Source organism: Aristolochia californica, unplaced genomic scaffold (assembly GCF_029961685.1).
Source record: "Aristolochia californica isolate CCGP_79_NKW_82.1479 unplaced genomic scaffold, dmAriCali1.0.hap1 SCAF_1, whole genome shotgun sequence".
Lineage (NCBI taxonomy): Eukaryota > Viridiplantae > Streptophyta > Magnoliopsida > Piperales > Aristolochiaceae > Aristolochia > Aristolochia californica.
The window spans coordinates 6459332-6480825 of record NW_027181770.1 but is presented as its reverse complement, the minus strand read 5'-3'; the positions used below and the strand labels follow the sequence as shown (position 1 = coordinate 6480825).

General features: G+C 39.1%; 4 protein-coding genes across 6 annotated transcripts in view; 3 read left to right on the top strand and 1 right to left on the bottom strand.

Annotated features, from left to right (window-relative positions):
* Positions 1–3887: 3887 nt before the first annotated feature.
* LOC137944134 (pentatricopeptide repeat-containing protein At5g61800) lies at positions 3888–6166 on the top strand. Its single transcript, XM_068789680.1, has one exon. It carries the CDS (start codon positions 3891–3893, stop codon positions 5412–5414), a length of 1524 nt encoding a protein of 507 aa, XP_068645781.1. The 5' UTR covers positions 3888–3890; the 3' UTR covers positions 5415–6166.
* A 480-nt stretch (positions 6167–6646) lies between these two features.
* LOC137945335 (uncharacterized) lies at positions 6647–9165 on the top strand. The gene is made up of 5 exons (XM_068791185.1): positions 6647–6726; positions 6863–7058; positions 7148–7264; positions 7382–7552; positions 9037–9165. The coding sequence occupies exons 1-5, from the start codon at positions 6647–6649 to the stop codon at positions 9100–9102; spliced, it is 630 nt and encodes a 209-aa protein (XP_068647286.1). The 3' UTR covers positions 9103–9165.
* Positions 9154–12585, top strand: LOC137945326 (U-box domain-containing protein 44-like). Its single transcript, XM_068791173.1, has 3 exons — positions 9154–10338; positions 10419–10716; positions 10986–12585. The coding sequence occupies exons 1-3, from the start codon at positions 9154–9156 to the stop codon at positions 12545–12547; spliced, it is 3045 nt and encodes a 1014-aa protein (XP_068647274.1). The 3' UTR covers positions 12548–12585.
* LOC137944140 (sucrose nonfermenting 4-like protein) overlaps positions 12329–21494 on the bottom strand; it is a 41125-nt gene continuing 31959 nt past the window's right edge. For 2 of the 3 annotated variants that reach the window (XM_068789691.1, XM_068789701.1), the window contains 6 exons: positions 20178–20322; positions 19924–20097; positions 19467–19530; positions 19267–19336; positions 12932–13043; positions 12329–12821 (listed from right to left, as the gene is read on the bottom strand). In XM_068789691.1, coding sequence (XP_068645792.1) covers positions 12730–12821; positions 12932–13043; positions 19267–19336; positions 19467–19530; positions 19924–20097; positions 20178–20322 — 657 coding nt within the window. In that variant the 3' untranslated portion in view covers positions 12329–12729. Of the gene's footprint in view, positions 12822–12931; positions 13044–19256; positions 19337–19466; positions 19531–19923; positions 20098–20177; positions 20323–21494 lie in introns of all 3 variants that reach the window. The other variant, XR_011110791.1, reaches the window with a different exon arrangement.

Here is a 21494-nt window from a genome sequence, read left to right as displayed (position 1 = left end):
TTTTTCATATATCACATCTCCTCAAAAGAGTAAACTTGAGTCAAAATCACTTTAGCATATTTTTTTGGGTTACTCTGGTACACAGAAAGGCTATGTTTGTTATAATCCCTCTCTTTAAAGGATAATTGTCTCAAAGGATGTCACCTTTTTTTAGGATTCACCCTTTTATTCCTCGAAAGATGCACCTATTTGATACTCGGTCAATAGCTCTCTGATAGGAGCCTCAAACTTGCACTAGGCCCTCTACTTCTCATCCTCTTTTAAACTTTGTTTCTCACCATCGATTGTCTTCTTCATGCTATCAGTTTATTGCATTTATTTCTTCCTTCTTCGTACCACAATCCTATCAAGAGGCTCTGAGGACATCCATGATGGAAGGTTGCCATGGAAGAAGAAATACATGCCTTATATGAGAATCAGACTTTAGCCCTTGTTCCTCTTCCTCTTCCTCTCGGCAAGGAACCCGTGGGCTGTAAATAGGTTTTTACTATCAAACATAATCTAGATAATTTTGTTGCTCGCCTCAAAACCCGACTTGTTACCAAGGGATACACTCAGTGTTATGGAGTGGATTATGAGGAAACTTTTTCTCTAGTGAGTAAATTAAATTCAGTATGAATCTTATTATCTCTAATTACTAATTCCTCTTGGCCACTGTTTCAATTGGATGTCAAATATATATATATATATATATATATATATATTTTGAATGGGGACATAAAAGAGGAGATATATATGCATCAACTACCTGATTTTGTGGTTGAGAGGGATTCTGTATGCAAATTGAGAAAGTCTCTATATAGACTTTAAACAGTCTCCTCGGGCTTGGTTTGACAAAATTAGCCAAACAATGTTACGGTTTGGATTCAACCGGTGCTCAATAGATCATTTTGTCTTAATCAAGAATACCTTAAAAGAGAAAGTATCAGAAGTAGTTTATGTGGATGATATTGTCTTAACTAGTAATACAAACAATATAAAAGAAGTCAAAGAAAAGATATGGCAAAAATTTAAAACAAAATATTTGAAACTTCTAAAACATTTTTTGGGAATTGAGGTATTCCGATCCAAGCATGAAATAATATATTATCTCAGAGAAAGTATGTTTTGGATCTACTAGAAGATATACGGATGATGGAGAGTCGACTTGTAGATACTCTTATGGATGCTAATGTAAAGTTATGTGCAAGCTCTGGAGAAAATGTTGATAAAGGTAAATATCATAGGCTTGTGAGAAAGTTTATCTACCTCACGGTGACCAGAACAGATAAATTATATGCAGTGAGTGTGGTGAGTCAGTATATGGACAAACCACAACTTACCCATTGGCTAGCCTTGGAGATGATACTAAGATATTTAAAAGGAGCTCCGAGAAAAAGGGTTTCTCTATAAGAATCATGATCACTACAACATAAAAGATTTCTCAGATGCAGGTTGGGTTGGATCACCCGATGATAGGAAGTCTACTTCGGGGTATTGTACCTTAGTTGGAGGTAACCTAGTTACATGGAAAAGCAAAAAGCAGAATGTGGTTGCAAGGTCCAGTGCAAAGGCAGAGTATAGAGTTATGGCCTACACAGTCAATGAGATCATATAGATCAGATCCCTTCTTACTGAATTAGGATTCTATAAAGGAGCTTCTATGAAATTATATGGACATTCATATCACTATATGACAACCATGCGGACATTCATATCACTTCAAATCCTATCTTCTATGAGAGACAAAACTCATTGAGGTAGACTGCCATTTTATATGGGAAAAAATTCATGCTAATATTTTATCTCTTAGTCATATTTTATCACAAGGTTAAGTGGTGGACATTCTTACAAAACCAGTCACATTCAAGATTTTAACCACTATATGTGGCATATTGGGTATCTACGATGTTTTCTCCCCACCAGTTTGAGGGAGTGTTGGAAGACACCTCAAGTGGCATCAAGGTAATGCGTACGCCCACATCAATGAGGTGTCACAAGGATAAATAGGTGTTCATCTCATAAGTATGACACAAAGGGGGGGTTAGTGCACATTGTAAGTGCGGAGGAAAAGTGGATTACAATGTAAAGTATTTCCCTAGGGAAAGTGAAAGGGAATGTAAAGTACTTGTTTGTGTTAATGTGCGCAATGTAAAGTACAGTGTAAATTACTTGTTTGTGTTAGTGTGCACAATGTAAAGTACAGTGTAAAGTACTTGTTTATGTTAGTGTGCACAATGGAAAGTGTGGTGTAAAGTGTATATAGATTATTTATTAAATAAAATATTTTGATATATCTGACTTTCAGAAAATTAAATTAATATTAGTTAATACATTTCACTTATGCTGCGCACTAACAAGGCCTAGAAGTGATTTAACGTGTTGTATTAGAATATATTAATATCCGAATTAATAAAAAAATATTATATTACTTTATTATAGTTTATTATAAATTAAGACAATAATTACGTGCGACTAGAATAAATTATTAAAAATAAATAAATAAAAATAAAAAATAACATAAGTGAATATAATAAATAAATAAATTATTTTTTAATAACATAAGATATGTTTTAACATTAAAAACCACTAATTTAATACAATAATAAAATTTTGATATAATAAATAAATATATATTTGTTAATAACATAATATATTTTTATGTATTATTAATTAATAATATATTTTCACAAAATTTAAAACCATTGGTTTAATTAATTATAGCAATGAGATAATTAAACCAAAACAATTTATCATATATTTATTTTAAAAATATTTTAATTATGACTATTAAATCACTAATTTAATATAGTAATTATAAAATAAATATATTAAATCACGGCGCGTGTTGTCTTCCTCAGCGGCAGGAGACTACGGCGGTTGGCCAGCAGGTAACGGCGATGAAGGCAGTGGGCCAGCGGACAACGGTGACGGAGGCGGCGCTCCGACGGTATACCAAGAGGGAGAAGAGAGGGAGACCGAGAGGCGTTGCGACAAAGGCTCGGCCTCCTGTGCTCTGCAACAGAGGCTTGGCCTCCCGTGCCCTGCAACGGAGGTCGAGAGGGAGAGGAAAAGGAGCTGAGAGAGAAGAGAAGTCGAAAGTGACACAACAGAAGGCGATTGAAATCGCCCAAGGTCACGAGAGAGCGAGAGAGAATTTTTTTTTTTCGAAACCCTCGTTCGACAAAGCTTCCTTCCCAACAGGCCGAGCCCAAGATGTAATTGAGCGATAGTAAGTGAATTCAAAGGGGTCACTCTGAATTCACTTACCATCGCTTATACCTAAAACGGGGGGAAGCGAAATACATCTGTATTACACTTTCCCCCTGCACTTACATTGCACACTAACACATTTTGGCTCCATTTACCCAGCGTGTATTTCACTTACGCTGCCTACTAACATGGCCAAAGTGAAATACATATATAAGATGTGTATATCTACTTATGTTTTTTCCTTTTGAAGGTTATCAATGTAATAATCTCTCATAAATCATTAAAGTCTTCCCTTCTTCTCTCAAATTCATCTAGCCTTACTCCCTTCTCCCAAGCTCTCACTTAGCTCCATTTCTCTCTAGCCTTCTCTCGTTTTTTCCTCTTCTCATCTTTATTCCTCTCATTTCTCTTCCTCTCCTCTCTCACCACTTTGGTCGAGCACTTATCATGAGATCTAACAGATCACATATCTCATTCTGATTCGTGAGTTGCAAGGTCTGGACGAGAGATGGAACTAAAGAATTTATTGCATGTCCGTTTATTAATAGACGGAATTATAAAACAGTCAATAATTAAAATGACTAACCCTCTTTCGCCGAATCAGTCTTGAGGTAAAAAGCCCTTCAAGAATTCTCCCTTTGAACTTCAAACACAAGGGCTATCGAAGTACCTGGTTCGCCTGGCCAGCACTGCTGTCTATGAAAATCGAAACCATTCTTCAAATTTTCCGCCTTCCTCAGCACCGTCATTCGATTCGAAACTTTTCCGGCGACCAAACTCTGCTCCTTCTCAGCCACTGCAAGAGCCTTCAACAACTCCAAGCAATTCATGCACAGGCTATCACAAACGACCTCATTTCTTTATACCCTTCTTTGATACTCAACAAAATCCTCTTTTCCATAACGCTGCTCAGCTCTTTTCCCACTATCCACTATGCTCTCGACGTTTTCAATCAAATCCCGAACCAATCAACTTTCTCTTACAACAATATCATCCGCGCCTACACCCTTCAGGCCTCTCCTCTGTCTGCTCTCCGTATGTTCGCAAGAATGCGCCACTGCGTACCCCCGGACTCCCACACCTACCCCTTCGCTCTCAAAGCATGTGTACGCCTGCGCGCACACCTGCTTGCCCGGGTCCTCCATTCACAAGCATTGAAGTTTGGTTTTGTTGACGATATTTTTGTTCGTAACACTCTCATACACGTTTATTCGGATCCCAGTTCGATGGCTGAAGCGTGTCTGCTGTTCTATGAGAACTCGATGCGGGATGTGGTAACTTATAATGTGTTGATCGACGGATTTGTTAAAGCCGGTGACACAGTTCAGGCCCGCAGGATTCTCGACGAGATGCCTGCTGGAGATTCTGTGTCTTGGGGCACCCTCTTGGCAGGGTATGCGAGAATGAAGCAATGTAAAGAAGCAATCCAACTATTTGATGAAATGATTGCTTCCGGAATACAGCCTGATAATGTCGCATTGGTAAGCGTTCTCTCGGCTTGTGCCCAACTGGGTACAGTACAACGAGGGGAAGTTATACATGATTACATAAAGAGTAACCGGATTCAGCTGGACGTCTTCCTCTCAACAGCTTTGGTGGATATGTATGCAAAATGTGGGTTTATCAAGGTGGCATTGGACGTTTTCCAATCCAGCTTTCACAAGAACTTATCAACATGGAATGCGATTATCATGGGGCTTGCCATGCATGGACACGGAGAGCTATCACTAGAGTACTTCTGGAAGATGCGACGGGCTGGAATACGGCCAGATGCCATCACTTTTCTCGGGGCATTAGTGGGATGCAGTCATGCCGGACTTGTGGATGAGGCGCAGAGTTTGTTCAACATAATGGAGGATGCTTACGGGGTTCGGCGCGATCTGAGGCATTATGGGTGCATGGCCGATTTGCTCAGTAGAGCCGGGTTAATTGATGACGTGGTCAGGTTGATAGAAAAGATGCCCATGCAAGCTGATGTCTATGTGTGGGGTGGATTGCTGGGAGGTTGCAGGATACACGGCAGAGTTGATGTTGCAGAAATTGCGGCGAGGCGTCTGATGGACTTAGACCCTGAAGATGGTGGAGTATACTCCATCATGGTTAGCATGTATGCCACCGCAAACAGGTGGGAAGATGTCGTCAGGATAAGGAGGTTGATGTCTGAGAGAGAGGTGAAGAGAAATACCGGTTATAGTTGGATTCCGACTGGATCTAGACATTGATTTTGGACCTTCGATGAGACTGAACACCGGCATCTGGAAGTTATTATCATTTCAAAAATTTGGAATGCTCCATCAACTGTTGAGCCTGCTCATTCATTTGTTCTTCTTCTAAGTGGCCAGCCCTTACTAATTCTGTGAATATTTTTGGAAATTAGAGTTCTTGGCTCTAAAAACCATTATGAATAAAAAACATAAGAGATGAACCCCACAGAGACTCAGAATAGGGACCTAATCTGAACCTGGTGTATCTTGTCTTTGGAAGAAGCTCTTCCGTTGACTTGTGAGTTATAAGATACAATGCAGGCATCCATTGGGACCGACTGTGTAAAGAAAGAATTTTCATTCGATTTTGTTATTGGATCCCTACCGAACTCTTGAAATTGTTTGAGATTTGTGGAGTCACTGTAATCGACCACAGGATGCATATTGAGAGCCCGTCCTATCATGGACTATCATGAAAAATTAGTTCACCACGTAGCCTCCCTAAGAAGCTCTCACATCTTATGTCTTTTTCACCATTGTAAATCCAAGAGATGGACTTGCTGTATTATTCTAAAGCCATTAATTTTGTGATCAGCGTGTGGATTAGATGGGTGTCAGTCATTGGGTGGTTAAGATCGACTTCTGGTCTTATTTATTTGAAGAGCTCTAGGGACATGGAAGTGGATGCTTTAAACAACTTCAAAGATGGCATTGGAGGTATTTCAAGTAGGACCATGTTAGGGACATCAGTTGGGTTTTCTCGTTGGACAACTTCTCTGCGATCATAAAAAGCAGAGTAGCAATTGATCTCATTCTTCAGCAAAAACTACTTCCTTTTGCACGGTCCGGTTCCCATGCTGCAGGGGCAGGTATCCAACATTCTGGGATGAACTCATAGGGATGGCGAAAGGGAGTGGAGCAGCACTTCTAAATGTAATGTTTCTCAACTTATTTCCCTTTCAGATTTTTTAATCTCTTATACTATTGAAGAACATATCTACTTAGGTAAGTTTAGGTGCTCCTTAAGAAAAATATGGCAGTCCAGCAGGAGATACTACCCCATCGAGCCTAAGTAACTTTGGACAAATCTGCAATGAGAAGTACAAGTTGCCATTTTCCCTTTGAAGAGATTAGGAACTCCATAGTGTTCAACTAAGACGGTGATAGTTTACAGAGGACCATGACATTGTGTCAAGCCTTACATACTTCATGCTTCACTTGTTTATTTGAGAAGGTCGACAACTCAATAAATGGCACTCTTCGGCATGCTTTTCTTGACAGATACTTCTGCTCAACTTCCGGAAGGAAATCCTGCCATTAGTCCCAGATTGTGAAAAAATTACAGAAGATACTCTGTGATAAGATTGTTCTGATCTTCTCATTGTAAATGATTCAATGGGTATTGCAGCACATGATGAGGATGGAAATGTTGCTTTAGTTGGCCATGTGTAATGATCCTACTGACCTTACCGACATTTGCAGTCAGTTATCAACTTGACAACTCATATCTTTAAGCAGATAAAAACAAGCACCGGAGCCAATTTGTTGTTGAACTGCAGTTATTTGATTAGAGCAACTCTATCAAATGGACTATCCTTCACTGCTTACACATACGCTGGAGAACTTCCAAGCTGTGCCTTTGGATTCAACAGTAATGGGTTGGTGAGATCTCCCTAAATAACTTCACTGCTCAAAACCCAATAAAAATTCATGCTGTAAATTTTGACTGCCTCATTTACTCTATTCTGCAGGCATTTACACTTGATTCAGTTTCACCTTCCATGGAGGAAATTATACCAGGTGGCATTGATCGTAACTTGATTTCACATGATTTGCTCAATGCAACTGGACTTGATGATGCAATAAGTGTACTAATCATACTTCCTCCCCATATAGCAAATACTAGTAATAATGACTAACTACCCCGTCATTTGTGTAGTATTTGCTAAAACCTTTTTGCCGATGGATGTGTTTCTGATATGCAGAGAATTCATTCATCAAACGTGTCTGTTGGGCATAGTTACAATCTTATTGATGTCCACAAGTGCAAGATTATCAATGTTGAAACTGCGTCAGGGAAACGTGTTTCAATTGTTGAGGTGGGTTCAAAGCCTTTCTTCCATGCCAACATGTATCTCCACCTTAAAGTGAAGCAGGTAATTATCTTACTTGTTACAACTCGAGAGCTTATACAGTCATTTGAATAGCAGTTAACAAGTATTAGCATACTTGTAATTTTATAGTCATTCAGATGAATAGTCAGATAAGGTGACAAGTAGAGAACCTAGGAGAGTGAATTAATGTGACAGCAAGCTCATTTAGTTGATATGCAGATTGTATTAGGCCCAGTGCTTTTCTTACTCATCTACTCGTAGATGATTCAGAGTTACACAGTAATTCCCAAAAATTGAGCAAACTAACTGAATGTTTCAGCAATGGTTGTATTATGATCCTGTGGAAGGGTGGAGTATTCGAGACTACCACCTACTCGGTATGCTCCCCTTCAAAAAGTTTTTTGTTCAGCTCCCCATCATGTGGTGCCCAACCTACTGTATGGTCATTGGGTTGCATCAGCCAAATGTGGGAGATGGATTTGATGCCCTAGTTTTTTGTATTTCATCAACTCGAAGCTTTTATCATATTGGCTAAGTACCTAACATGTTGGATTAGACTATGCAGCCTGCTTAGACCTTGTTTGAATGGAATTCAATGTAGAAACTGATGATCCAGTCGTTGGTTGTTGTCGCGAAACTTGCCAATCTTATACGTCGTAGTAGAAGTTCGTGGCCATTTTCTTCTTTATCGGTCTTTGTCAATCACTCCAAATCAGAAAAAGTTTGAATCCGCCACCGGCTACACCGTTTTTTTTCTTCAATAGCACGATAAACTATTACTATCCAGAGAAAAAAAAATGCATGCTAACTACGCATTGACTAGAGACTTAGCTGTTGGCTTATTTGACTTCAAGATCTAGATTGGGGAATTCAGATTGCTCCATGACCTTCAAGAAAAGAAAGGACAATCGCAAACAATCGGGCATATCTAGTCTGCTCATGTGCACTTCCAGTATCAAAATCAACCTTAAAATTTCATTTAAAAAAAAAAGACACCAGAAACATTAACTTTCAACGCAAGTTCGACTGGTAATTTTGGTTGACCGAGGCTAGTTGGGCATTTCATGTTCCACGAGTTTTCTTTGTCACTATACTCGATTTTAATTTTTCTACTCGTCGTTTCATGCCTTCTCCATTCCACGAACCTGCATAGCATCTCCCATTTTGTAAGAAAAATTTAAACAAGACCAAACTCCACAAGAACACCAACCAGACTTGTTCTCTTCCCGATCCTTCTGTTTCTTCTCTGTCATCTTTTTCCTAGTATTTCCCAGACTTGTTCAATCGTCCCAGAAGTCTCTCTCTGCCAGAATTAGATCCTCCATAGTTTGATTGAGAGCCTCATTGGACCGATTCTGCTGGAAACTGCAGTGTCGCACACCGGTTCTGCTCTTTTCTAGGCCAGTGAGTTTCAAAAGGAGATTTTTTTTTCGACTTTCTTGATGACAGCTGGTAGAACGTGCACAGAAGTGTTCTCTGTAGAATCCATAGCTGTGAATGTTCACCAGGTACTCTTTCTTTTGCAGAGTAAAGGCCTCCTTGTGAGTCTTGTGATGTTTGTGCTTGAGTTTGCTACAATAGTGATGCATTGAAACTGGCGGATCTCAAAGGATAGTAGACACTTTTCTTTTTTCTAAATTGAGATGGACTTTATAGTTGATGCAATACAGGAGTTGTGCAACAAAATCAGTAGTTTGATCTTGGAGTTTGAGGTCAATAGTAAAGATGTGATGATCGATAAGGAAAGCTTCAGGCAATTTTCTAAATATATTTTGGAGATAAAGGTGCTTCTTCAAGCCCTAAAACCAAAAAATGTGCACGCCAGAACAGGTTCAGTCCTCAATGCTTCATTGCAGAATCTGGAGTCCAAGCTCAGAGACACAAGTGAAATCATTGAGAAGAACATATCAGGAAGTAAAGTCAGGCTCTTACTCAACTGCAGTTACATGCTTGCAGAGATGGAGCAGTCAACCAAAGAAATCGCTGAAGCAGTTTCTTTCTTAGATATCTCTAATGTCGATGAGACCCTCTGCCTGAAATCCAAGATTGACAAGCTTGTAAAGGAAATGAGTTCCATGGAATTCAGAACAGCAGCTAAAACTGAGGCAATTTTGTTGGAGGTGGAGAAGATCACAACCTCCCATAACAAGGAGAGGAAGCACACCGTTCTCCAACTAAATCAGATTGCAGAAGCAGTGGGTGTGGATGCAAATGCCTTATTAGTAAGAAATGAAGTTCAGCAGCTGAAGCAGGAGAAGGTAGAGTTGGAAGCTCAGAAGAAACATGCTGAAGCCCTACAGCTATCTCAGTTAATTATGTTCTTGCACAGCTCAGAAATGACCGAGGAACCAAAAGAGAAGACTCTTCAAAACCAACATGACCCATTTGACTCATTTAAGTGCCCTCTGTGTGGAGAAGTGATGAAGGATCCAGTTGCAATCATTTGTGGACACAGTTTTGAACACAATGCAATCTCAGAATACTTCTTAAGAGGGGAGAAAACCTGTCCCACCTGCAAAATTGATCTTCATTCTCTTGACTTAACACCGAATATTTCACTGCGGAACTCCATACAAGAATGGGAACAGAGAGAAACAGAGAAAAAGCTTGGTGCTGCATTGGCAGGTGTTTGCTCTGATCAACCTGACAGTTTAAACCAAGCATTTGAGGACCTTCTAGTTCTTCTAGAGATGCCTCGATGCAGAAATGCAGTTACAGAAAATGGGCTAGTAAGCAAGATCATCTTATCCCTGAAAAACAACAGGGTCAACACTAAAACAGTTCTGAAATGCCTTTACCTCCTTGCATGCCACTCTGATGAAAATAAGGTGAATTTTGATCCTTGGCCTACCTGTCAGTTGTGTCCTTTCACTAACCAATACATCCATCCTTGAATGCTTTTCTACAGGAAGCAATTGCTGAAGCAGGTGGCATTTACTCTATAGTGAAACGGTGTTACACTGGAGAAGCCAACCCAGAAGCCATGGCACTCTTATTGGAGTTATCACAGAAGGAATCACTGGTTGAGAAGATTGGAAAGGTTAACCATTGCATCTCTTTCTTGGTGTCCATGCTCCAGAGCCCTCATCCAGGAGTCTCAGAGAAAGCCCAAAAAGTAGTGCATAAACTCTCTTCAAACATCCACTTGGTCATTGAAATGGCCAAAGCTGGACACTTCCAGCCTTTCCTCAGTCACTTCAACCAAGGTAAATATACTGTAAAAGCAAAACAGGGGCAACTCTGCATGCTGTTCCAAGGCTGGCATTTGTTAGTAATGGTTAGAATATTCCACTCAAAATCATAATGCTCATCTGAGTGCCAAGATAAAGTCAGAACTAGCCGAATTTGTACTTTCGTTGACCTATTATTTAACTTAGCAAAAAAAACCAAAGGTGTTCTTCAGTTGCCCAAACAGCCCTTAAAGATGCATATTCTTCATTAGTGCTTAATGGACTGGTTCTTTGATTCCTCTCAGGGCATCCAGATACACAGGCTACCATGGTAGCTGCCTTTCTGAAAATGCGGCTCAATGAAAATAGTGTGAATGTCCTTGAACAAGAGCACTTTGCCAGCACTCTAGTTCGTTTCCTATCTTCAAGTTCTCCCGCATACAGATCGGATTGCCTCCAGTGTATCAAGAAGCTCTCTGCTTACCCTGTGATAGGCAAGCAGTTTTTAGAAGAAAGTTTGACAATTCCCACCATGCTAAGAATTCTATCTTTCACAGGTTCTGATCAATACTGGAAGCACATTAGTGCAGATGTCTTAACTTCCTTTGTAAGTTTGACACAGCTCTCTGATTTCAAGAATAACATAAACTTGCAAGAGCTCCAATCACAGCACAACATTGGCCTGATTCTGCAACTTGCATTAGAGTCCACAATGCAAACAAAGGCCCAATTCCTACACCTACTACTCGCACTTTGCAACAAATCAGAGACAGCAAGAAGCATGATAAGAATGGACACTAATGCTCTGGCTCACCTCTTTTCTTGCCTTCAAGCAAAGCACTCTGAAGTCAGATTAGTTTCACTAAAGCTCATTTACTCCACCTCCAATGGCAATTATTCTAGTATTCCTCTTCCAGAGTCTCATACAAAAGAAGCTTCCATCAACTCGGTTGTTATGATTCTCAGCAGTTCACATGATATTGAAGAGAGATCTACAGCAGCTGGAATCATCAGCTTGCTTCCTTCTAATGACACAATGGTGGATGAGCTGCTCCAAAAGTCTGACACTTTGAAGGCAATCCGAGAAGTGATTTGCACCATGGACGATGACATCCACAAGGTACTATCTGTACAAAACCAGTCACTGCTGGAAAATGTTCTCGGAGCACTCTTGCGATTTGCAGAACCTACCAAGCCAGAGCTCCATCAGCAATTAACAGAGTTGGAACTCTATCCATCACTCATTGGAGTCCTCTCAAGAGGAAGCTCCCTTGCTAAGCAGAGAACAGCCTTGGCTCTGGCTCACCTTTCCCGGTCTACCAACCAACAAACTGGCAGACCAATCAGGGCACGGACCTCCCATCGTCACTTATGGTTCACCAGATTTCTTCCACGTATATCTTGCAGCTGCTCATCAGAAAAGATAAAGACCAGCAAATATTGTGCTCTTCATGGTTTTGATTGCTCCTCTAGGCGCTTCTGCCTAATTAAGGCTGATGCAGTGAGACCACTCATTCAGACACTGGGTGAGACAGAGAGTGGAGCTGCAGAGGCAGCCTTGGAGGCCCTTGATACTCTGCTTGAAGACTCCACAACAAGACAACATGCTGCAAAAGCAATAGTAGAGAATCAGGGCGTCGGAGGCATTCTTGATGTGTTGGAGAAAGGGCCATTGCCTGCCAAGGAAAAGGCCCTTGACATCTTTCCAAAGATCTTTGAGCATGTCCATAACCAGATGGTGAGCCCACAGTTGCAAAGGGCTCGTGGGGTTTTCATCCACCTCCTCCAGAATGAGTCTCTCAAGAAGAAGGTTGCCATGGTGCTCGGTCAAATGGAAATCATCCCAAAGCAGTCATCTTACTTTTAAGAACAGTACGTCAAGTGGCAAGATTCTGTACTGGCATTAAGGTGATCTTATCAAAATTTTCTCCTCTAGAATGGAGAGCTCTCACAAATACAGCGAATTGCTCAACCAGAAGTATTTATTAATTTTTTAATCAAGAAAAGCTAAACAAAGATTGAGTCGTGCAGCAATTTTACAGGTAGTTCCTAGCCAAGAAAGAAGCTAAATGCATCTCTTAATGAGATTACACCTTCAACTCGCTGAGTGTGTGGTTCAATGACAATGAGCCTTCGCACCGCTGAAATGGAACAAACAGATATGTCAGTTAGTATCAATTAGAATCAAAGTAGTAGTGCAGTTTAGGCACTCGTATTTAGATATACTAACAGCATAGTGTTACTTGAGCACCTGGATCTGAGAGGCGCTCCAGAATTTCATGGAAGCTATCAGAACGCAAACATGTGTGACACCGCCTTGCTCCACTACTAGTGCCATTTGCTTGGTATCCCATTTGTAATGCCTGAGATCACATTGCAGGTGTAACATCACTAAAAAAGGATTCAACTGAAAAGAAACAGATTCCTTGTCTAAAGTTTTAAACAGTAATGTGAACATTAAATTCAGATCATCTATCCTTTTTTTTTAAGAAGAAGAAGACGAAAATTCTCACATCATCTACCCACTAAAAAAACATGATAAACATGTATAATTTGTTTCACTATGTATATCGTAGCCACACCTCCTTTCTGCTATGACTTGCTCTTACTGCAACTTCTGGATTTTCTCCACAAAAAAGTTTACCACATAAAATTTCTTTTTGACTGTAGTTTTCTGGCCATGAACTAACTATAACATGAATGGGACTTGGGAAACTCACTTTCTTTGCCAACATTTATATATTTTTCACACTTCTCCATTTATGCTAATAATAGGTATTTCAATATATCTGTCAAAATACTGGTATAGGGGTAATTGGTCATTTCATAGTCTCATATGATTCTCATCAAGTTACACTTCATGTCAGCACTCCAGTTTTAAAGTTTCATTGAATTCTGACTGGTATCTATGAAGTTAATAAGGATGTTTGCAATGAGGGGTATAATTATACTTTCATGTAATTTTTCACTGAAGTCGAGAAGTTAAAAGGAGGGCTCGACTTTTCTGAGCCCTCAATTGAACGCAGCCTTCTGCTGCTTCTCCATCTCTCGTCTCCTAATTTTCCCTCTCTTTTCTATTTTAATTCATTATATACTGCACTTTTACATGGTATCAGATCAACAGAAGTCAGTTTTGAGGGGTTCTTCAACAAGTTTTTGGGTTCTCTCTACAGTTCTCTCATCCTTATGGAAAGTGTTTCAACCGGTTTCTGTATTGGTAGTGTAAAGATCAAATTTTTTCCTTATTCTTTTTCCTGCCATAGTAATTTGGCTGATGGCCTCTACTGCTAATTGAGCAGTTATTATGTTTTACCACCCCTAGAGGTTTCTCAATTGAATTTTCTACCATATTTATGCATGCGTTGTTAAGTTGTGGAGCCTAATCAACGCCCTATGCTGAGTCGGTATGTGAATCGACCTTCGCGGTAAGGTCGCCATGGGGGTAAAAGGGGGGCGAAGCCCCCGCCCAGTCCACGATATATTAATTGCTATTTCATTAAGGGTAGTTTGGAAATTTTACTCTTGTATCGAGGTTACCGTAGTTTCCTCTTTATATTTGGGGCACCGGTATTAGGGTTTGATCATCCGAGGAGCATCAGTTGCGGCCGAGAGAGGTTAGAGAAAAACAACACCTGTAAGTGTGTGCAATCTTTCTTGTAAACTATTTCATCTTCATAGTGGATTACTACAGCGGCGGAAGACAGGACGTAGTCTCACCTTGAGGCGAACCTGTATACATCTTGTTGTTTTTTCGTGCTTGTTTTTTCCTTCTTCTACGTTTATTATTATTGTTCTCGTTAGCTTGGAATTAGGGCGTCTAATTCCTAACATGCACATCTTCATTGTGCCTGCAACATCCTTGCCCACCTGCATCATCCTTGTAGTTGATAGTTTAGATTGATATGTATGAGGATTGATAGCTAATTTTGAATGTTGTGATTGCTATTGCTCATTGTAAATTTGTGGTTGTGCCGACTTGCGCTGCGGGAATCTATATTTACTGGATTTTTGAGTTAATTGTATCATCTTGGATACATTTGGAATGAATTTCAAAACACTGAATGGCTGAGCAAACATATAGTTGTAATTAAGCTGTATGAGAGTTCAGACAGTGAAGACTCATTCTGTTCAGATCAGTTCCTTCAAGTTGCATGGTCCAATTATGTGAATTCGACTCAATTTGTTATCATGTTTTTAAAGGCAAAAAGGTTGGCCAAATATATTAAGGATGATCCTCCTAATCCCATAACTAAATATTAGGAGAACAAAGACAATCAAGTTATGACTTGGTTGGTCAACAACATGGAGTTCCAATTTAGTGATCAAATCTGGAGTTGTGGGACTTCAAAGGATATGTTGAATACATTAGCCTCAATTTCTCAGGAGAGCAATTTGTCTAGGATATATGAATTGTATGTCTGATATTTTAACATGCAGAGTGACAGAACAGTCACTGATTATTTCACAAAAAGGAGGGAAGTTTTGCAGGAAATCAGCACTTTTCATCGTTATTATGAATGCAGATGATATCCGTAAAGAGAAGAATCATATTCAGGTGGCAAGGTTTTTGGATGGTCTTGGATCTGAGTATGCTGCAATTCGGGCACAACTATTAGCAATGATGGTGTGACTACACTGAACAAGCATATAACTATGTAGTTCAAGCAGAAAGAACAGCGGTAGGTAACAGTGAGAAGGATTCAAAACTCAATGATGTTACTCTTCTCATCATTTAGTAAGTCTAAGACCCGAGGCCATCGAGGCAGTAGTAGAGGGCATGGTAGAGACTCTTCTACTCGAAGTCATGGATGCGGTGACAGAGGGGATAGAAGGTGCAGAACAACCCACTTTCCAAATAAATGTTGGGAAAAGTTTGGCAAACCTGCATGGGCAAACTCCACTATGGCAGGCATCGATAACGTGTCATATACTAGTCCACAAGAGGAAATATTCCAATTACTCCAGTGGCTTGGTCAAGTGACCTCCACACCTACCATTACTACTACCACGACATTGGATTCCTCTTCCTCAGCAAGTGCCACAATGGCGAGCACATGTATGCTAGGATTGAATGTGTCTCTCCCTCTTGGATCATCAATTCAAGAGCTTCCACATATAGGTCATGTTATGGCTTCATTGTTTCAGTCTATCACTTCTTCTCAATCCTTCAATTTTATTTTGTTTGTTCCAAGCTTCCTTGTTAATCTTTTGTTTGTTACTCATATCACCAAAGCCCTAAATTGTTTAGTAATATTCTTCCCTAATTCATGTATCTTCTAGGACTGCAGACAAAGAGGACGATTGGTTCCAAGCATAGGGAGGATTCTACTAGCTGGATTACGTATGTGTTCCAAAGGCGGCAACTCTTATAACTAAATATTTTCTATATCTATGACACTTGTGTTTGAGACATCCATGATTACCTAAACTTCGTCAATCATTCTCATCTTTGTCAGCTGATCTTATCTTTGATCGCGAGTCGTGTCAAATTGGGAAACATCATCGGGCTAGTTTCCCTGTTAATTATAGACATAGCTCTTGAGTTTTTGAATTAATTCACTCTGATGTATGGGGCCCATGTTGGGTCCCTAATCTCTTTTGTTTTAAGTACTTTGTTTCTTTTGTAGATGATTTTAGCAGAGTCACTTGGGTGTATCTCCTAAATGAGAAATCCAAAATCTTTGATGTATTTGTGAAATTTTTCAATAAAATAAAAAAATCAGTTTGGTGTTAATGTTCATATTTTTCATACCGATAATGGTCTTGAGTTTTTCAATCATAAGTTTACTTTTGTGGTTTACATGGCCTTACTCTTCAGACTTCCCATATATATTCTCTCCAACAAAATGGAGTTATTGAACATAAAAAACAAACGTCTTCTTGAAGTTACTCGTACTCTACTATTCCACATGAATGTTCCCATATCTTTTTGGGTGGATGCAATGTTAACATCGTGTTTTTTAATCAATCATATATCATCATCTGCCTTGCAAGGACAAATTCCAATGCAGGTTTTAAAACTACAGGGTAAGTTGTTTGATATTATTCCTCGTATCTTCATGTCTAAATGTTTTGTTCATTTATTCAGTAACTCATTGGATAAGTTGTCGCCTTGGTTTAAATTAGATTTTTTGGGTTGTTATCGTCATTAGAAAGGATATAAGTGTTATGATCCTGTGAAGGGTAAGACATCTATTTCTACTGATATTAAGTTTTTTAAGAACTCATTTTCAATCCTCTGTTGATTCTCAGTCATCCTCTGATTCTTCTCTGAATAACCCAATGCCTATTGCTATTATAGATGCACCCACCATAGGTTCCTCTCCATATACAGTTGGCTTTTTCATTGTCTATTACCAGCACCAGTGCCTCCTGACACTCCAGCTCATGAGCCCTCTCCTCAAGACCAACCATCTTCCTCTTTGCCTACAGGTCAAGTTTCTTCTAATTTGGATTTGCCCATTGGTCTTCGAAACGGTAAAAGGTCATGTACTTCTCATCCCATCTCCAAAAATGTGTCCCTTGATTTTTTTGTCACCCTCCTACAAGTCATTTGCTTTGTCATTATCTATGTCCAATGTTCCTTGTTCAGTGCAAGATGTTATGGTGTAACCTGAGTGAAAAACAAGCAATGCATGAGGAGATGGATACTTTGGTATTGAGTGGGGCATGAAGTCTTTGTGATCCACCTATTGGGGTTGCTGTCGTTGGATGTCGTTGGATGTACACAATTAAATATAGAACAATGGACTATTGACCAATACAAGGCTACATAGGTGGCCAAGGGCTATGCACAAATCTTTGGGGTTGAGGTATTTGAAACTTTCTCTCCACTTGCTCGACTCACATCAGTTCGAATATTGCTTGCTATAGTTGTTAACAAAGGATGGCCATTGTTTAAACTAGATGTTAAACATGTCTTCTTGTATGATGATTTAAATGAGATTTATATGGAGCAAGCTCCTAGGTGATTGCATCCGCAATACCAATGGGCCCCGAGTAGGAGACAAGGGACTGGCAGGTATGGTCCCAAAACATCCTTCGATACCAGCCGACCCCAGATAACCTAAAGCACTACCATCAAAATTGAGTTTAATGACATCGGGGGGATATTCATGCAGAATGGTGGGTCAATTTATGACATCTATGCAGATAGGTGCCAATTATCACGAGGGGGGAAGGCTAATAGATTACTGAGTTCACCCTGCATACTCAACCAAACCACAATGGAGCCGGTAATTCTGTTGATGACTTCATCTTTAGAGGCTCTAGAATGTTGAAACCTTTGATTGTTCCACTCAAGCCATAGACCCAAGGAACATGAACAAGAATGGCTGATAGCAAACATTTTCCATACTCCGAAAGGCTTGCCCCCTTGGTGAATTGACAAAGGATACTCAACTTGCTCAGGGAACAAAAGAAGAGACCAATTTTGCAAAGAAAGTGAGCCCAAATGCGCCATGCAAAGGGGCAGTGGAGGAGGATGTGATCAACACATTCATCAGCAGTATCACAAAACCAAATTATATCATGTGTTAATGTGGTTAAACAATTTATGGAGAGTCCTCGACAGGTTTATCCTGATGCAGTTAATCAAAATTTCAAATATTTGAAGGGTTCACCTAGTAAAGGTTTGTTGAACAGCTTCATGGCATCTAAATATTAAAAGGTTTCTCAGACGTACCTTTGCCTGGAGGAAATCTAGTAACCTAGAAAAACAAAAAACAAATTACAGTTGCCCAATCTAGTGTAGAAGCTGAATACAGGACTATGGCGCACACATAATTGTTATAGGCGTAACCTCTCATGATTGAGTTTGGGCTTGATATTAAGGAACCTATTGTAATGAAGGGTGATAATCAATCAGCCATTTTCTTTGCGAGTAGTTTTGTTTTTCATGAGCACATGATACACATAAAAGTTTATTGCTATTTCATCAAGGACCTCATCATGAGCAAGAAAATTATTACTCAAATGTTCGAGCTGCAAACCAGCTTGGTGGCTTGTTTACTAAAGCTCTAGGAAAAAGAGAATTGATATTTTTTCTAACAAGCTGGGCATGTTAGATATTTATAGCCCAGCTTGAGGAGTGAAGAATGCATATGTCAATGGCATTTTTTGGTCATTGGACTTGTGAGCCATTGAATCATTTTAGTTTCCCTCTCACTCCATTGGAAGCATGTTAGAAGCATTTATATTCTGTTATTTCTGTATTTGAATTCACAAGGGAGATGTTATTAGTGAGAAGAGTATTTATGATATTATGTATGATATTGTATCAATTATGACCTGAGAGATGAATAAAAGAGAGTTAGAGGTTGACTTTGGAACCCTAACGAAACTGGTTCTCTCTGCCACAGAAACAATTTTTGCTCCTATCTTTCTGCTTCTCTACTTTCTCTCTCAATCGCTCATTTACCTCCTACCCTTTTCACAACAACTCTCTTTAGAAGACACCAGAAAATCTATCTTCCAGAAAGAGTAAATAATAAGACCACTACAGTAATCAGTAATGAAAAGATATATTCAGATGTTCTTTGGATAAGCCTTCAGACATTAAAGAAGCTTTGCATTACATGAACTTGCCTGATGCATACTTGTTTGATCTAGGTGTATACAAGCATATGCCTCACCATTTGCCAAGGCCATAATGTCACTGCACATAAAAGAAAATGATAAAACAGTGAACAATGAAGGACATGTTGATGCAATTTCGCATGCATTGCCTCTCACTAGAAAAGAGAAAAGGGGAGGTTTGGTTTTCTTCAACCAATAGGAAAAATTACCTTCGTGAATACACATCCAACAAGGATCCGTTTTCATCAACAATGGGTATTGAACTTATATTATCTGGACAACAAAAAGAGACATGATGAGAAATTCAAGGTATCCAGTGAAATTTAGAAATAGTGCAAAATCATCTAGGTGAAGAGGACAATATTAAACTGAGGTCCAAATTTTGTCCAAATTCTGAAAACAGAGCAGGAAGCACTCAAAAGTAATAAAGACAGTCCAAACTATACAGAAAGCACTCAAAAGTAATAAAGATAGTCCAAACTATACAGAAAGCACAAGAATGCCCAAGAATGCCCAGTATTAAACAAACCAACCAAATCAAGTCAAAACTTTTGCCAATCTAGTGAAACTGACATGGCCAAGAATTATAATAATTGATAAAAGAAGACAAAAGATCAAACTCTTCAATGGAGTAGTGGAGTAAATGTAGCTAAATTAGTGAAGCACCTTGAAGTAATAAATTAAGTGCCATACTCAGAGGAGCATTTGCCCGTAATACTGTCAGTGATGGCCCACTAGACCCATCAATTTCTGTCACCCAGGTACCTATTGGAATCCTATAAATAGGTTGTTGCAGCAATGGAAACAGCACACGAGAGTGTCTAAAGTGCTCGCATATATCTGGAAGTTAAAAAAAAAGGTTAACAAAGCTATGACTAATTACAGTAATAAGTAAGGAAGCAAGTTAACTGGGCCTTGACATTTTAAAATCCCAGGTAGGCAGGCAAGATGCAATAGCTGGTGACTGGACCCATCTTGAGTAGATGGGTTGATTATAGGAATTGCACAAATCCCATTGTGTACGATCCTTGAAGCTACATCTTTTAGAGACTCATGTGGCCCAGCCTACAAAAAGTGGAGACCAACAAAAAAGATTAGCACATAAAATTGAAGCTTTTAAGGCATTCTTGGATACAACGAGATCTTGAAAGTGTAGCAATCAAATTTAAGATAGGAAAAGACTGAAATCTGCATTTTCAGAAAACGAAAAGAAAAGAAAAACACTAAAACCTGGCTTTACATATTTCAGATAGCTCATGTAAACAAATTTTGTACTAATTAAGTCTTCAACCTAGTTTAAGTATGTACTTTACATACAAAAATAGTAAAAACCATTTATGTGCAAAATATTCATGAAAGATGCCTATAAGCATGCGGTCTTAGTGCATTCTACATGCACTACATGATGATGAAAACACTGTAACTATGGAATCATGAGGGGTATCGTCTACACAATTATTGACACAACTTAGTATAAAATGTGGCACCTCAGAGTCTGCCAAACTCTGTTTAAATCATAGTTATCAGAATAAAGAAATGGAATCAGAAAACAGAATGGAAAAAGGTTGTAAAAAACTGTACTGAAAATGTAAAGTAAGAAACAAATAGGAAACATTTGAGAAACCTCAAAGAAACATAATGAAAACGAACAAGACACTATTTGGAAATTTAAGAACCATACAAGAAATAAACAAAAAATACTCAGAGATTCTACTAGAAATTATTTAAAGAAATAATTTGAACATTGACAAATAATTACCAAATAAAACAAAAACATTTAATTGGTTGAAATAGATTTTACTTCATTAAATAACATATTTGGCACAAACACTAAATAGTTTTTTTCTCTATTGGTGTGCTATTTCAATCTATGTCCTCTTGTCATGGGCTGAGGCTTCATAGCACAAGATTTTCAAGAGCGGAGGGAGTATTTTAAATCAGTTATTTTCTGGTGCTCAGCTTCTCTGAGGAGATTTTGGCCTGTTTCCCAAAATATTAAAGATTTGCAATCTGATGCAGCACATCCCCCAAATATCTTGTGTTTATGAAAGAAGAAGAAAGAAGGACACTCAATTTAAAGAGCCATGAATTTGCCATTTTAGACTGAAGTTCTGAAAATAGAAAGCCTCTCTAAGTGGCAGTTTGGCTGAGGTAAGAAGCTTTATTGGATGGTAAGCAGCTGCATTTTTTTAAGGGAAGTATCACTCTGCCACTTGCTATTTTGGTAAAAGGTTCAT